Raw genomic sequence first — 16,229 nt, forward strand, 5'->3', positions numbered from 1 at the left:
TAAACTATTGATATTAGTACATTTGAATGTTTCCTTTTTCCTTACAAAACGTTCTATATTAGCAAATTAGAAAAGATTCTTATATTTAAGCAACTATTCTATTTATCAGATATAATTTTCACTTAATTAACTGACATAAGACCCTTGTATCTGTTTGGAGCGATCTTTTTCCGATTTTTTAAAACATAACTTCTTTCGATCACTTTATTTGTTTTAAATTTATTTACTGGTATTTTTGAATCATTAGTAAATTCAGAATTTTAATAACATCGTTTTATACAAGAATAAGTTTGTAAATTGTAATGTAAAATATGATTTCATATCTTAAACTGTAATTTTAACACCAATTCGTAACTGTACCAAATAGTAAATTTATAGGGAATATATTATTAGATTGTTNAATACTCCTGACTATCTCAGTATCAATTGCTAGCTGCGAACGTTCATTCAGCAAATTAAAATTAATTTTGACAGGTGGCCTAAGTGACCTAGCATTTTTAAGTGTGGAAAGAGAAAAATTTTAAATGATCAAATTTGATGATATTATTGATACATTTGCTTCATCAAAAGCACGGAAAATTTAGACATAGTAATTAGTTTTATTAATGTATTATAATCATATGATTATTAAATATATGTATCTCCTTAGAGATAATAAATATTTACTTTTTTATTGTTTTAAAACTGCGTGTTTTTAAAATATTTCTTTATAAATATGTAAAATAAATAATAGGTATCTTTTGAACTAATTCTAGATGATCATATACATTTCAAAATCTAGTCTTGTTCTCTTAACTACATTTTTTGTCTCAAATTTAAAGCCAAGCTTGAGTCTATGACTTTATTTATTTGCGAGTATATTTTACATATAATATTATATGGTTTTCGAATGGGGGGGGGCGCTAAAAGGGTATTGTGCCCCGGGCGCGAGTTAAGCTCGTTACGCCACTGGTCTGGAGGAGTTCTCCTGAAAGCCGCACTATATGTACTCTACAGAACTTGCATATTTTCGACGAATGTGGCTGTGCGGGTTATTACTTGAGAACGGAAAATCTGTCTATTTAGCACATTCGCGTGCTATTCAGCACGCTCACGTATGTATGGCTCTGAAGTAATTGAGCAATCAATCGAAGTTTGTGGTATCTGTGTCACGGCATTACGTAGTTAATTCAAAACAATACGTGTAGAATGATATGTGAGTGTGCTAAATAGGCATTGTGGATCGTAATTCAGGGCTCATACTCTGTCCGTTCTGTTTTTTTCTTCTGCGTAAATTCCATTTGGTAAATAATTACGAAGTGTTGAACTAGTGTTAGGTAGAAAGCAGAACGTTTGAAGTGGATTGCAAAATAGCTTAATACTTATTTTTAAATTATTTATACTCAGTCGGAATTTATAAACTGCAGTACAATCTTCATAAATTCAAATTTGCCCGTGACCCTAACACAGCCACATAGACAATTATTGTAAAAAACAGACTTATTATATTATGTGTAAAGCAAAATTAGCATATATAAGGTAGATGAAAATTATGCACAAAAAAATTTTAAAATAATCGAATAAGTCTTATACAGTTTATAAAAAAGCAATTGGATTTAGCGGTAATTAGGAATTAATTTTTAAAAATTTTCTTGCCTTTTATACTTTTTAATTTTGCGAATTTCTAAACAATTTGCGAAAATCTTTCGGAATTTTTGAAAGACATAATTTTTCTTTTGTTTATATATCTGCAGATTGGGAAACAAATTTTGCTGAGGACCTGAAGCAAATAGCTTATGAGTAAGTTTAAGAATAAAAAAAGATTTTTCATTTTCTAAATTAAATTTTCGGCTTTTTTAAATAAAAAAATTCCGAGATGAAAAATAAGCTTTAGATGCTCTGATAACCTGCAGCACACGCTGCCGTACTGGAGGATTTCTGGTACCGGGTTGAGGATGTTTCACAACCGTTATCCTCAATCTAAGTTTTAAATGAAAATCCAAAACTTAGTCAAAAAAAGTTTGCATATTGAGCGTCAAAAATTAATTCATAAGCAATGTAAAATAAATATATCAAGATCTGGCTGATTAAAGACGATAACAAACAGCTTTGATTTTAGCGTTTCCTCCTACAATGAAAAATTCCAACTACTATGATCATTGCCACTCGCCCATTAGTGTGGCTTCAGTGTAAAAAAAAATTTAACAAGTTGATAAATCACAACTGTTTTAAGATTTATTTTTAACAGCTAATATCACCCATCTCAATATCTAAATTATTTTGTGATAAAATACTAATTTCATATTTGTTATAAGCCAATAAAAACTGCTAGTGACTGTGGTCGAACCAAAATCATTTCTGTAATTAATTTGTATTAAGCAAAGAGAAGCTGTAAGTATTAAAAAAATGCATCTATTTGGAGAAGGAGCAACCAGAATAGCTCAAGAGAGTAAAAAAAATCCTAGTGGTGCAATTTATCTTAATCCTAGTGGTACCGTATCCCTTTAATCGTGAATTTAAGTTCAGTTTGTGTTGAGTTTTTACGGTCAGCAGGCAGTAAGATTGCTGTATATACATTTCAAGCATTTTGCTTGAGTAACTAAAAATAAATGGAAATAATAAAAGCAACTTGCTCTAAACTATGTTTGCTTCAAAAGTTTTAGTTGAAGATGAGTAAAAAATTTATCAGTATGAGGAAACTCCTTGAATAATCATTTTTCAGCAGTTGTGATTTTATTTTGCAGAATTTTAATTTTTAGAGTTGTAGTTTAAGCAGAAGAGAGTAAAAAATTCAGCGTCAAACACATTTAACAAAGAAAACTTTTTTTCAAAACCTGGATCTGGTTTAAAACTTAAAGTAATTTTCAAATGAAATGTTTTATTCAATTGAAAGCATCGCAATTTTATTTTAATTCTAAATATTATTCAGTCCATTTTATCGATAGCAAGAAAATATGGGAAGTTTGTCATCACCTGGGGTTGAATGAGATATTTCGGATTCATATATGATTGACTCTTCCTTAGGGCTCAATCTGAACGTTTTCGTGGTAGTAGTTTCACATCCACATTTGTGATGGCGTCCAACTTTGCGCTTCGTGATCACCTGAAATAGTTAGGGAAAAGAAAAAACAATTGTAAGTTTTTTCCCCGGAGGACGTAAACACTAATTCAATTTCTGAGTTTTAATATAATTTTTTTTAATCCTGTGCAATGTGTTGTTAAATGAATCACGAATGTCTGGAATTATCAGAATAATCACCATTAGCTTGGTTTACATTAGGGGTGCACAACCTTTTTGAGTGAAGGGCCACTTGCACAGCAGGTTGGATAACGAAGGGCCGCACATGTATTTAGACATGTTAATGACAAATGTAATAATGTTTATTTAAACATTATCGTTCCATTTTTTTTATTAATAAACTTAGTAATATCAATAACTTAGTAGTGTTCCATTATTAGAATTCATTCAAAAATAAAAAAACTTATACTTTTTTTTTTTTTCAAAAAAAAATTGCTATTTTTATCATATGAACAATAGATTTATCAAAATAAATAAACATTGAAGAAAAGAAATATTTTTTTTTTTCATATCATGCAATATGAAAACTCATTTTAGAATTAAATTCTAATAAATTAAAAAAAAATGCAATGCCCACAGAATGAAAGTAGGAAAAAGTTTAGTCGTAATTAAGTAATATAAATTCAAATTAAATATTTTAATTGAAGAAAATTTATAGGTTTTAAACAAAAGCCTAAAATAAAAACAAAACTGTGATAGTTCAAAATAAAATTCAATGCTTATTTTGTAATGTACTTTATTATTTTATTTTATTAATTATTAGATTTTTTATATCGTAAACATTTTCCTTTTTTTTATCGAAAAAGATCACTTAAGCAACAAAAAATTGAAATCTAAACTACAAACAGTGAGCAGTTTAAAAATTCACGTTTTCCGCCATTTTATGAATTTCTCAAGTTGCAATAACATTGCATTTAAATTAGGGAGGGATGTAACGAGTATTTGGCCCTTCTGTGAAAAATTCAGTTGGTTGAATGATCAGTCAAATATTTGGCAGAATATTTTTTAGAAATGTATTTTTCTAAGTTTTTTTTATTTTTGAATTTTTATAGATATTACTTTTTTTTTTAAAAAATATAATCAGTCAAGTCAATTTTGTCATTTTTTCGATACTTTGAGAATTGAGAAGGATCCATTTTTTGCAGTTTTTATTATAACCCAGCATTTTAACAGAACGTCTCATACTATTAATTTATTATCACTCTTTCCCTGTACTGTAATATAAATAACCAGTAACATAGAAAAGTGTGATTTTCAGCATTAAAGTTTTGTTTCAGGAACTAAGAAAAATTTGTTTTTTCTGTTTTTCTTTTTTTAGGCATTTTTATTATGACTCAGCATTTTTTTAAAAATAAAGTTACAAATAAAAAAAATTTTTATAGCAATTTTTTTTCTTCTAAAATTATGGCAATGAGAAAAATTTAAATTGAGATTTTCGGCATAAGATTTTCACTTAAAAAATTAAGAACATTTTTTCTATCTTTTTATTTTCTTTAAATAAAAAAAAAACTTTTTTTAGACGTTTTCATTATAACGCAGTAATTTTTAATAGCATTTCTGTTGACTTAATTCTTTTTTCTTGGCTTTTTCTGGTAATTGAAAAATTGAGATGTTCAGCTTTAAAAAAAATTTTCAAAAATTAAGATTGATTTTTACGTTCTCTGTTTCGCTTTTCGACATTTTCAAAAACGTTCTTGATTGGCCTTATTTTTTAGAGTTAATTAACGTTTTTCCAGGAAATATTATTCTGAGCATTGAAATTTTAGTTTCAGTGTTGCTATACTGCTAAAAGATTTTGCTATTTGGCCCCAAGTGAACGGCGTTCAATAGATTTTTTCTTCTTCTTTTTGCCGAATATTTGGTTTTTGATCAAATCACAATTCATTACCACATTCGACCAAATCATATTCGTTGCGGAAATAAAAAAGAAGGAAAAATAACTAGGATTTACGATAAAACTGTACGGTAATACCGTATCAAAAAGTGATTATTTAATTGCGTGATTAACAATCACGTGTCGTAATAACATCATAGTTAAATAACGGGATCGTCAAAATCACGAGGAAAAGTATAGAAATAATTAGGAAAAAATATATTTATGCTGAACTCAGCACAAATAAAGCGCGTCAAATGCATGATTTAAAATTTGCATGTCGTAACAGAATAATTGGAATTTTTTATAATACGTAGGAACGCATAGCAATAACTGCCGAGAAAAATTTTTGAAGAAAAAGAAAGAATTGCAAAAAAAAAATAGAAAATCACTTAGATTTAAGATGAAATCGTCACAAATAAAGTGCCCAAAAAGTGATTATTTAAATTTGCGATCTGAAACTCGCGTCGTTATAAAAATTCGGAATTTTCAAAATCACGTAGAAAAGCGGAAATAACTGTTTAAAAAAAATCATTTATATTTACGATAAATTCGGCTTCAAGAAAGCGCGTTAAACGTACATTTACTAAAGAATCTGTTAAAATTGATTGCGTCAAAACGTGATGACTTTAAAGTGCGATTAAAAATTGCCATTTTTTAAAAAAATTTTTATTGTGTTTAGAAGCTCTCGCGGGCCGCACTTCAGTAGTCGAAGGGCCGCATTTGGCCCGCGGGCCGCAGGTTGTGCACCCCTAGTTTACATACATATTCCTTTTCACTCCTATGGGAGCATAGGGGTTCTATCATAGCTTTCCCTCTCACTCTATCTGTGACCAGACATTTTGTCTTTCCCATTGTTTTCGATTCGATTACAATCGTCCTGAGTCAAGTATTTTTAGGTCTTCCTCTTTTCCTATTTCCCTGAGGGTTCAAATCAAAAACTTGTTTTACTTTACATTTTTTCAGGTCTACGTAGAACATGACCAATCCAGTTCCATTTACGTTTTTTAATTTCCAGATCAATTGGTTTCTGTTTTTCTTTTCTAAGGATTTCTAAACTAAAAAAGCTAAACTCAGTGGCGCGATAGCTCATAGAGGGCCAAGGCCTACTGTGCCCATCTCAGTTTTCTTGACCTTGGACTCTGGGGTGCAGGAGCAGATGTTCCGGTTAGGCGGTCAGCTGAACGCGAAACCCCCAGTGTTTAGTTCCCAAGCATGCTTGGTACTCATTCATCGACCCACTGAAGGGATGAGAGGCTGAGTCAACCTTGTCCGGCCCGAGGATCGAACCCAGGACGTGTGGCACGGGAGCGCGAAGCTCTACCACTCAGCCACCGGGCATCTTCTAAGGATATCTGCATTGCAAATTTTATGGAACCATTTGGTACTCGAGATTTTTCTTAAACAATTGTTAATGAATAGGAATGAGAAAACTTTTAGTAGGAAAACCCAACTTTAAGTTTTTCTTACTATTTTTATTGCAGTGTCATGTCTCAGATCCATATAGCAGGACAGATTAAACATTAGTATTGGAAATTCTAATTTTTATTAATTTTTTATGTTTTTCTATCCAAAATTGACGAGCGTAACTACTTCTGGCTTTGTTTAATCCATTTAGTAAGTTTTCATCAGTTACTCCTTTGTAAATTAACTTCCAAGATGTTTATTATGTTTATTACTTTATAAATAATGTTATAATGTTTATTACTTTATAAGAATATGCCAAAAATTGTAGATAAAATTTCATTAATAAGTATAATTTCAATTATAAACTTCAAAACACGTTAATTATTTGAATATATTGTTTAATGGCTCTAGGCTGCATCGAAGAAATGGCAACATAATTACAGTAATAGGTACTTGGAGTAAATTATATTACTTTACATTATATGTTTAATGACTTTATCTAAAATATATGTCCTACAGCGATTACTTTCCAAGATTCTTTTGATAAAAATTTTTACTTATTTAATTTTTATATTTAAAAAGAAGAGCACAAATACTTAAAAGATCTGTATTTTTCAAGATGTTTGGTCATTATTTGAGTTTCTTATTTATTTATTTTTTTTTTTTTTTGCCAGAATAGATTAAATCTTCCCACTCGTATTAAAAATGACTACATCTAATCGACTTCTAAAAGCTTTCATAAAATTAAACTATTTAAGACCGAAAAGACTTAGAACATCAACTTAAAACATTGACTCTAGTTCTTTAGAGTACGGGATTAGATATTTTATGGTATCATGTCATGTTTCTGAAGATGTAATAACTAGTTTAAGAATGAACACTTCGTATGATAAATTTTTTGAATTGTCATACTTATTTTCAAAATTATGAATATTTTGTAGTAAAAATAATATTTTAGAATATCTTTTTTCATAAAAGGTGTAAAATCTATCACGTATTATTTTCCTTCAAAATTGCACGTCACGATGACTTAAACCACACAAAAAATGTTGTGCTTCATATTTCACCAAAATAAATGCTTAGCAATCTTTTAAAAAGTCATAAGAAGCATTGTAAAACTTTCAGGAAATTTGAGAAACTATCCGTATGGAAGGGAAGGGAATAGGAAAAAAAGTTTTATAGGGTTAAAAATTTAACTTTTGAAAAAAATCTAATTTGATCTTTTGATAAAACTATTTTATGGAAAATCACCGATAAATTTTTTTTTATACTTTTAAAATCTATTTTATTGTTGAAAATGTCATTTTTCTTTACTTTTCAGACAAAAATATCTTTTGAAAATTTGACGATTTTTAAGAGGTTAAGAGGCCTTATAATAAAATGATACTTTTCAGTTTGTCGGGAGCAAAAATTCATTTATTTTTATTTTGTTTTATTACATTTTTATGGGTTTAAAAAAATTAATTTAAAAAAAATTAGGTTATGGTGACTAAATTTTTGGCGACTTTTCGCACTTGAGCTTTCTTACCGAAAAGTACCGAATATTATTATCTACTTTAAATTAAAAAAACTATTAACTCGTTAACTGTTAAATATGTAAGAAAGTCAAGAGTTTACCGGTGCTTTTGGTCGAAGTTTAGACACATAGTCCACTTGTAAAACATCTGGGTACAAATCGTGTTCTCTAATGATGTCCATTAGTTCTTCTTCGTCCTGAGCCAATCGCCACATTAGGAGAAACTAAAGAACGCAAGAAAATGCCAACAATTACAAAAGATGATATCCAATAAATTAGTTTCGTTCATTATAAATTACATAAAAAAAGCAATTATGAATCAATGATTTACTTCAGAAAAGGTCAATCTTCCATCTCTATCTCTATCTGCTCTATCCAGTAAACGCTTACAATAATCCTCTTTAGCCTGTACCCCTAAGAAATTCAACATCGTCCTTAGTTCAAACAGGTCTAAAAATCCATTGCAATCGAAATCAAATCTAAAATTTAAATAGATTTTTTTAATAAAAAAAATCTTAATTTATTAGAAAAAAATAAATTATTGATTTCCGTCCCAAAAAATTTCAAGCTTTTATTTCTTTACAAAACAATTCATATACATTTATTTATTCTCGATATTGGCATCACATTGTTACTTATTTAATAATATATAGACTCGTTTTTTCACTGGCATACCCATTCACAGATTCTTTAATTCTATGATTAACCTAATTCATTGAGTCATTAATTTTCTTCCCGTCTTACATCGTTTTTTTTAATATTTTCTTTCATTATTTCTTACCTATATCAAGAAACAATCGTATCAATGGCTGCCACAGCGACGTGCTATTGAAGACTAATTTATTTTAAATTATAATAATTATTGATAAATATAAAAATTTTCAAAACTTTGATTTCTATTTTATACATATAGAAGATAACACTAAAAAACATTATTTTTTTCTTTTGCTTCAGATTTTTAAGACATTTTAAATACTTTCGCATCGCTGATTTCGAAATCTGAAATCTGTTTTTTTTTCCTCCAATTTATATTGTTGTTCTTTTTTTAATGAAATTCACGTTATATTTTTTGGCGAAATGTACAAAAGTAAAAACTGGATATATTACTGGGGATCGCATATACGTTGAGACAAACTTCTAGGGGATTTTTAAAAAAAAAAAGTACATAAGTATAATTAAAACTGCATATGAATAGGAACCCATATGCGAAAATGTCTTCATACATCGCTATGGATACTTTCCTATTATCAACTGTCTCTTCGTGTGCTTCTAAACAGGTCATAATAGGGAGGTGTCCCTAGAGCGTACGCTGACAATTCTGGGCATAAGTTCCTAAGCAATTTTAATCCTTATGATGTTCCTTAACTCATCTTAAAGTTTGTTGCAACATTAACGTGATCTTCTGTTATATATAACGTATTTAAACTTTTACATTTCGACAAAAAACAGACAGAAAATGTCATTTTAAAAAAATCTGCAGCTTTAGGAGCAAAACTAATTTCAGACTTGAAATCTCCACACTCGAATTAGGCAAGATTAAGTATTTGTAAGAATGTAACAGTGTAATCCAGGCATGACTTTTGAAGCCAGTTCTAGAAGCACCATACAAAAAATAAACACAGAAATCAAAATCGTAATTACATTTTACAATTTTTAAGTGATTATTAAAGTGAACATCAAAAGTGAATTTCACAGGAGCATAAACTTTAAAAATGAAATTTTAAAATATAATAATTGAAAAAAAAAAGTTTAGTCGTTTTTTACTAGTAATTAAATTCGTAAAAGCAATCATATAATCTAATGAGTTTGTTATCCATTTACAATAGTTAAAGAGTTCCTAAAAAAAGACTTTGCTATGTGTCTGATTAAAGCCATTTCAAGCATATGACAAGGCATCCTCACCTTCGAAACCATTTCTCAAATGTCCGATACTTGTTGTCACACTGGCATGTTCTCTCTATTTTACGAGGCGATATTAGAGGAGGGAACATTGAATCCAAATCTCTTTCAGTCGGATGTCTGACAGAACATCCATAGTCATATGCAAAACTATTGACTTTGCAAGGTGAAAGTCTCCGAGTGTGCATATGAAGTTGTGGTTTGGACACAGTAATTTTGCTTTTTATCTCAACCTCATCATAGCACACACAAGTCTTACAATGAGGTCGCCGTGCCCTTTCACAACACAACCTTCCCGAGGCTTCATCAAAAATGTCCATACTAAACAAAAAAAATAATAATGCACGTTATAAGAATAAGCAAATAAATTTATGCTTTTTGAGATTAACATAGAACAGAATATGATAGCAGAACAGACATTATTAAAATAAGCAAATAAATTTATGCTTTTTGAGATTAACATAGAACAGAATATGATGTCAGAAAACATTGAAATATTTTAAGATAAAAACAACAAAGAAATGTTCCATTTTATTAAACACCAACCAACAAAGTTTCAAACGTTTATTAATAAATTTTAAGGGGTGCTCTGAACGAGCAATAGAAATTTTTAGCGTTGAATGACAACTGATTGGCGTCTGTGCATTACGACATTCTGGCGCAATTTATTGCTCATATTTTTGTTTCATCTGATCAGGAAATATGTCTCTTAACGCTGTTTTTCGAAGCTCTCTCACTAAGGAAAATAAAAAAAAAGCCTTTACTCTATTGCCATACACTTGAAGCAATGCGATGATTTTAAACTATTTACATAATCTTGCAGCGAAGAATTATTTGGGTTTTAAAACAGACAAATAACTTGAATATTAAAAAGTTATTAAACTTTTTTTTAAAACAAAATTACCAATTTGGCGACATTTTTCCACTTAGGTGAAAATTATCAAAATCACTGCCTTATTCACAGTTTTCGCAAATTTTCACGATCCCAAGTAAAGCAGCATTGGAGTAAGTTTTTAACAAACGTTTTTCATTTTCACTAAACTGTGATTTTCTTTCATTGATTCTCGATAGTCACTGTGATTTCATATTGACATTTTGCGCCCTTTTCAAGATAATTAATAGATAGCGCTGGCTTTATATATACTAAACTTGACCTAACAGTCATGAGTAACAGTTGCAAACTCACAACAGTTATAAAAATAGCATATTATTCGCAAGAAAGCATAATTTCATATTACGACGGAGCCTTCGAAAAACAACCTTAAAGAAAATAAATACGAATGCGGGTTGTAGTAAAAATAGGGAAGCCAAATTAAATGCAACCTACTGCATTCCTTTGGTAACAATCGGCAAGAGGGAGAATAAAAAATGGTGTCAAAAATGTGTGTATAACGAATGTAACACGGTTGTTATAACGAATGTAACACGGCTACACCATATCACCAAGAAAAAAAGCAGTAATGGGACTAAATTTTGTGTTATCTTCGACGAGGTCCATATCAAGGAGGAGATTAAAATAGCTGACTGTACAATGATGGGTTTTATCATAGAAAGTTTCATTTAATTTATTTATATAAACATTAATGCTGTCAATTTTTAAGTCTTGTCTTATACTGTTGAAGCTGATACATTTGGGAACACCAACCATTCTTCTAATGTTTCTGCCTTCCACACATCAAAGTTTATATTTAAGATTATTATTTTAAAGTAGTAATAGTAGGGCCGGCATGCGTCAGAATGGGCCTGATAGCCATCAAATAAATAGTACGTTCACACTTTAAATCAAATGAGGAGTTAGATTTCAGTTTTGAATTTAGGACCCATTGGGCTCCATTGGCTTTTTTGATTATGATTGGCTTTTTTGATGTTTACTCCAATTTAAATTTGAGATGATTGTGATTCCAAGATATTTAGCACTTAATTCCAGTTATATGCATTGCTGGGAGTAATGTACTCCTAGAAAACGCATATGTTATAATCATTTAAAGAAAGTGGATGTCGCGGTTAATTTACTTCTCTTAAAAAGGGATGGAAATGAAACAACTTTACTACCAGCGACATCCCTTTACCGGGTAAGCAGCAGTTTTGTTTTTACCTGGATCTAACAAAATTTAAAAAATAATAGGAGCTCTAATCAAACATTTTTTGATGCATAAGACTTGGCATGGTTCGGTAGCCTAATAGACGAATACTTAGTCTTCTAGGTTTAAACTCATTCTTGGTAAATTAAAGAAAGACAAATGAAATGTGACTATTGAAATATGTGTGTTCCGTCATGATATAATAACTCTTACCGTTAGAAACGTTGAATATAAATAGTCTAAATTTACAAATAGAGCAAAAATTAAGAGATACTTTTTCACCTTAAAAACCACGTTTTTTTAATTTGCTTCTGCACATTTTAATATTTTGTCTAAAATTACATACGATAGTGTATGTGTACCACATCTTTGTCAATCAGCCAAAATTTACTGATAATTTTTGAGTGATAAATAACAGAAATATTCCACGCTAGCCCCTTTTTACTTCTATTATATTAATATAGATATATAGATTAATATAGATAGTGCCTAATATAGATACTCTGCTAATAGGCGGTAAGACCGCCCGAAGTGGATAAATACTTAAATATTGTCATGCTTTCGTAACAAAATATTACAGAATTAAAGTAAAAGGCAATATTTTGAAGAACAAAAATGAGTTGTGGTCTAATATTCAACTCCATTTCTAATGATAATCAATTATTTTCAATAGTTCTTCACTACAATATTGGTGTTTTATTACAGTGGTATCATTTCTGGCGAAACAAAATAGATTACAAATTGAAAATTCCATATAGTCCGTAAATTTCAGTAAGACATAGATAAATATGAACTCTAAAGAAACCTTACCTAATTAGAGAAATTTTGTTTTTGCTAAAAATTATATTATTTGCTAAATGGAAACAAAAATTATTCTGCCTCGCTTAAATCAAAACACTACTATTTACTTCTGTCTTTCTTCCTGACTTAATGTGGATCATGAAAAGAAATCGTTTTAATGTAAAGATTTAATAATGTGCTTAATTCTTTTGCCAACCGTTTTAATTTTATTTATTAAATAAGACATGGCTAGATTTCATTGTAACCGTTTGAAAAGCATATTATTCATCTTCCGAAAGGCACAAAGAAGCTTGGAAATGAAGTTTATACCTTTAAATTGTCCTACGAATCTATTCTAAGTGTGAAATTCGTAGCCGTAACTTAGTAAAAAAGAAATTAAAATTTCCAGTTTTTGAAATTAAAAGTCCTGTGCCTGTCTTGACAAAATCTCTCATAAAATTTCTGCCCAACCTATAGCTCACTTTGTTTCAGATTTTCGTTGCTCACGCGAGAAATGAATTTTCATTTTGAAATTTATAAGCATGTACGTTTAAGCGTTCATGCTTACAAGAACCCATTCGCTTGATATTTCAGTTCTTTTTTTTTAACTACGTGGGGAAAAAATTCATTGGTTTGCTGACAGCATGAACAACATACTTAAGGACAATCCACGCTGATGTCATCACGACGCGTTTTTTCTAAGTTTCTCCTGGCACAACTGCCTACAACACCATCTAGTAACACTTAATGGAAACGGTTATTTGCAGTGGACATGAATAGTCGACACTCTACGGTATATTATGTAGTATCTGTCATATTTTTTATTAACTTCTGTGATATTCGCGATCGCAACGTTTGAATACGCCCTTTAGGGTGGGTGGATATTTTCAGGGTACTATTTATTAAGTTTTAATTTAGTTCTATCAGAATCATTAGTAGAGTAGGACGCTTTTTTTCGGCAGCAAATAAGAAGCAAAATTTCCTAAACGGAAAGGTAGAAGAATTTGAAAAAATGACCCAAGGAAAATCATTCTGAAACAGAACGCGTCCAACATTTGAAGAAAAATTCCTCAATTTTTTTCCTTTCTGTTAACAACAAACTTGCAAGCAATTACTTCCGATTTCGTGATCGCATACTGTTTCAAATGTGTTTAATGCGGTAAAATACATTTTTTTATCTTCACTTCATTATAAATTAAAGTGAATTTATTTAAGTCCACAATGAATTCCAATGAATAAATGTGATTTCAGAACGTGCAGTACTAATAATATTCTTCCTTATAGAATAGTATATTTTTCTGTATCTATATAATTCAGAAAACAACAATAAAGAATCATCCGAATTTCTTGAAATGGTATTATTTGTGTTGATTATTAATAAAATTTTACAGTTTTCTTGGAAGATGTTTTTTACTTTTGAATGATTAATTTCAACCAGAATTCAGCTTTTCTGTTTTTGAGTTACATATTGAAATTCATATCGAGATCTTACAATTATAAAATTTTAAAGGGATAATCTATGTGTATATTATTTGAGAATAAAATTTTCAAACAGAGAGCATTACATTTCGGAATTCTAAGGATTTATGAAGCAGGTTAGTGTTGTAATTTTTATAATAAAAAATTTACTTGTAAATATTTTTTTCTAATTTTATAATAGTTCTCTACAGAATGACTTTCTCGTCTGATTAAGAACTTTAAGACTTTAAAAAAATACTAACATCATGATATTTTTTTATTTCAATATATTTTTAGAATCCTTTTTTTTTATTTTTTTTAATCATTAGCATTTTTCATTTTATGTTTCTTAATTTATAATAATGATTTTTTATTGAAATTTTTTAATAAAAATTGTTGTCAAAAACTTTTTTTGCAAAATTAAATTATATAACATTATATATTTCTGTAAAATTTTTGCATATTTCAATGTTTTTATTTTATTTTATAACCGTCGTTAAAAGCCGACCCAATTTTCGATTTAATCCTTGAAGTAATGTGATTCAGAAAAGTATGGAATATAAAGTTTAAATAAACCTTTCATATTAGATCATTAAATTTAATAGGATGGTTTTGCAGGCATTAAGTTTTAACTAATACGAAGATACATTTTTTTTTTCTATTTATTTACAAATATTTGTATTTTAGATGTTCCTTCTCCAAAAAAAATATTCGCTATATTTTGTATTCGCTTGCATAAGAAAGAATATCAAAAAATTTTCTTTTTTAAATTTAATAAGCCACAAAAAAGAGAGAACGATACTATGCTACACTGAAGAAATCTGCAAAGTAACTGATGATCGCGTTGCAAAGTAAATTGCAACGCCCCCTATATGTCGTCTCAAATAACAACGCCCCCTATATGTCGTTGCGCTCGCAAATTATATTTGTCGCATGAATGAATAATAGTTCTTTGTGATTTAAACTTTTGAAGTTGACTTTTAAGCTTTATTTCAATCAAATTTTTTGAACCAAAATTGCATTGCGGGAATTTATGTTAGTTTTTTTAAATGTTTTCATATTACGTATTTATTTGGAACCATAATTTTTTCTAATCAACTCCTAAACTTTCATCTTACATTTCAGTTCTACAGTATGCATAAAGCCTTTTCTTCATATTTTTATTTACTACCGTTCATTTCTATTCTTTTATATAATAAATTCTACAACGAAGAAAAAAGAAAAAAATCTACATTATTAACGCTTTTCCGTATTTATTCTTCCATTGGTTTAACAAAAACAAAAATTATGCATTTCATCTATGTTAATACATGTTAAAATTAACACTGAAATAAATATAAGAACAAGGAAATTGACGAGAAATTAAAATATTTAAAATAAATCGCAATTTACTTTGCAAAATGTATTTTCGTCTTCATTTACAAACGACATCCTTAACGAATTAAACATCTAAGCATTCGCGATCGCAACGCTCGAGTACGCCCTCTAGCGGGAGCCTGCAAATATCAAATCAGCGGAAGCATCATTCAACCAATAATTGCAAGCATGCCTGAGCGAAATCTATCTGAGCATAATAACGTTCCTCTAAGACTCGAAAGAAGGTGATTTGTCTCGGCATTCGGATAAGGATGTGCTCTTATTGCTTTGTTTAACAGGATTTCATAATCTCCGCACAAACGTACTTCACCCGACGGTTTAATCACTGGAACAACCGTTGACCATTTTGGATTAGAAATTCCTTCCATAACCCCTGCACTTTGAAGTTTCACTTCAAATTTCAATGTTGAACCTCACTGACAAAGGCACGCTTCTTGCAATATCCGAATTTATAGGAAGTTATGCTGGGTTCCCCGTAGACGAACCCAATTTACCATCAAAAATATCACACTTTTTAACAACTTTTTCAACAATTCCCATTTTAATTTCATTTACCCTGGTTATTAAAATTCTCGAACGTTCAAACTACGAATATCCCAAAATATTCGCGAATTTTTTTAAATTAACAATTTTAGCTTCGATTTCAGGAAGTTAACCAAAACTTCAACTTTACGCAAGCCGGCTAGTGAAATCCCTTTTTTAGAAAAGTCACGCAATTAAATGGAAGTTTCTCCGTTCACGGGTTTCTTAGAATGGAGAAATTTTTTCAAAGTTTGCGAA

General features: G+C 29.6%; 1 protein-coding gene across 3 annotated transcripts in view; it reads right to left on the bottom strand.

Moving 5' to 3' along the window:
• Nucleotides 1-2,823: 2,823 nt before the first annotated feature.
• The window catches only part of LOC107451212 (uncharacterized), an 83,803-nt gene continuing 70,397 nt past the window's right edge, over nt 2,824-16,229 (bottom strand). For 2 of the 3 annotated variants that reach the window (XM_016067236.4, XM_016067237.3), the window contains exons 2-5: nt 9,757-10,074; nt 8,186-8,333; nt 7,956-8,078; nt 2,824-3,082 (exon numbers count right to left, since the gene is read on the bottom strand). In XM_016067236.4, coding sequence (XP_015922722.1) covers nt 2,915-3,082; nt 7,956-8,078; nt 8,186-8,333; nt 9,757-10,074 — 757 coding nt within the window. In that variant the 3' untranslated portion in view covers nt 2,824-2,914. Of the gene's footprint in view, nt 3,083-7,955; nt 8,079-8,185; nt 8,334-9,756; nt 10,075-12,644; nt 12,773-16,229 lie in introns of those variants that run through there. The other variant, XM_016067238.3, reaches the window with a different exon arrangement.

This window comes from Parasteatoda tepidariorum, chromosome 5 (genome assembly GCF_043381705.1).
Source record: "Parasteatoda tepidariorum isolate YZ-2023 chromosome 5, CAS_Ptep_4.0, whole genome shotgun sequence".
Lineage (NCBI taxonomy): Eukaryota > Metazoa > Arthropoda > Arachnida > Araneae > Theridiidae > Parasteatoda > Parasteatoda tepidariorum.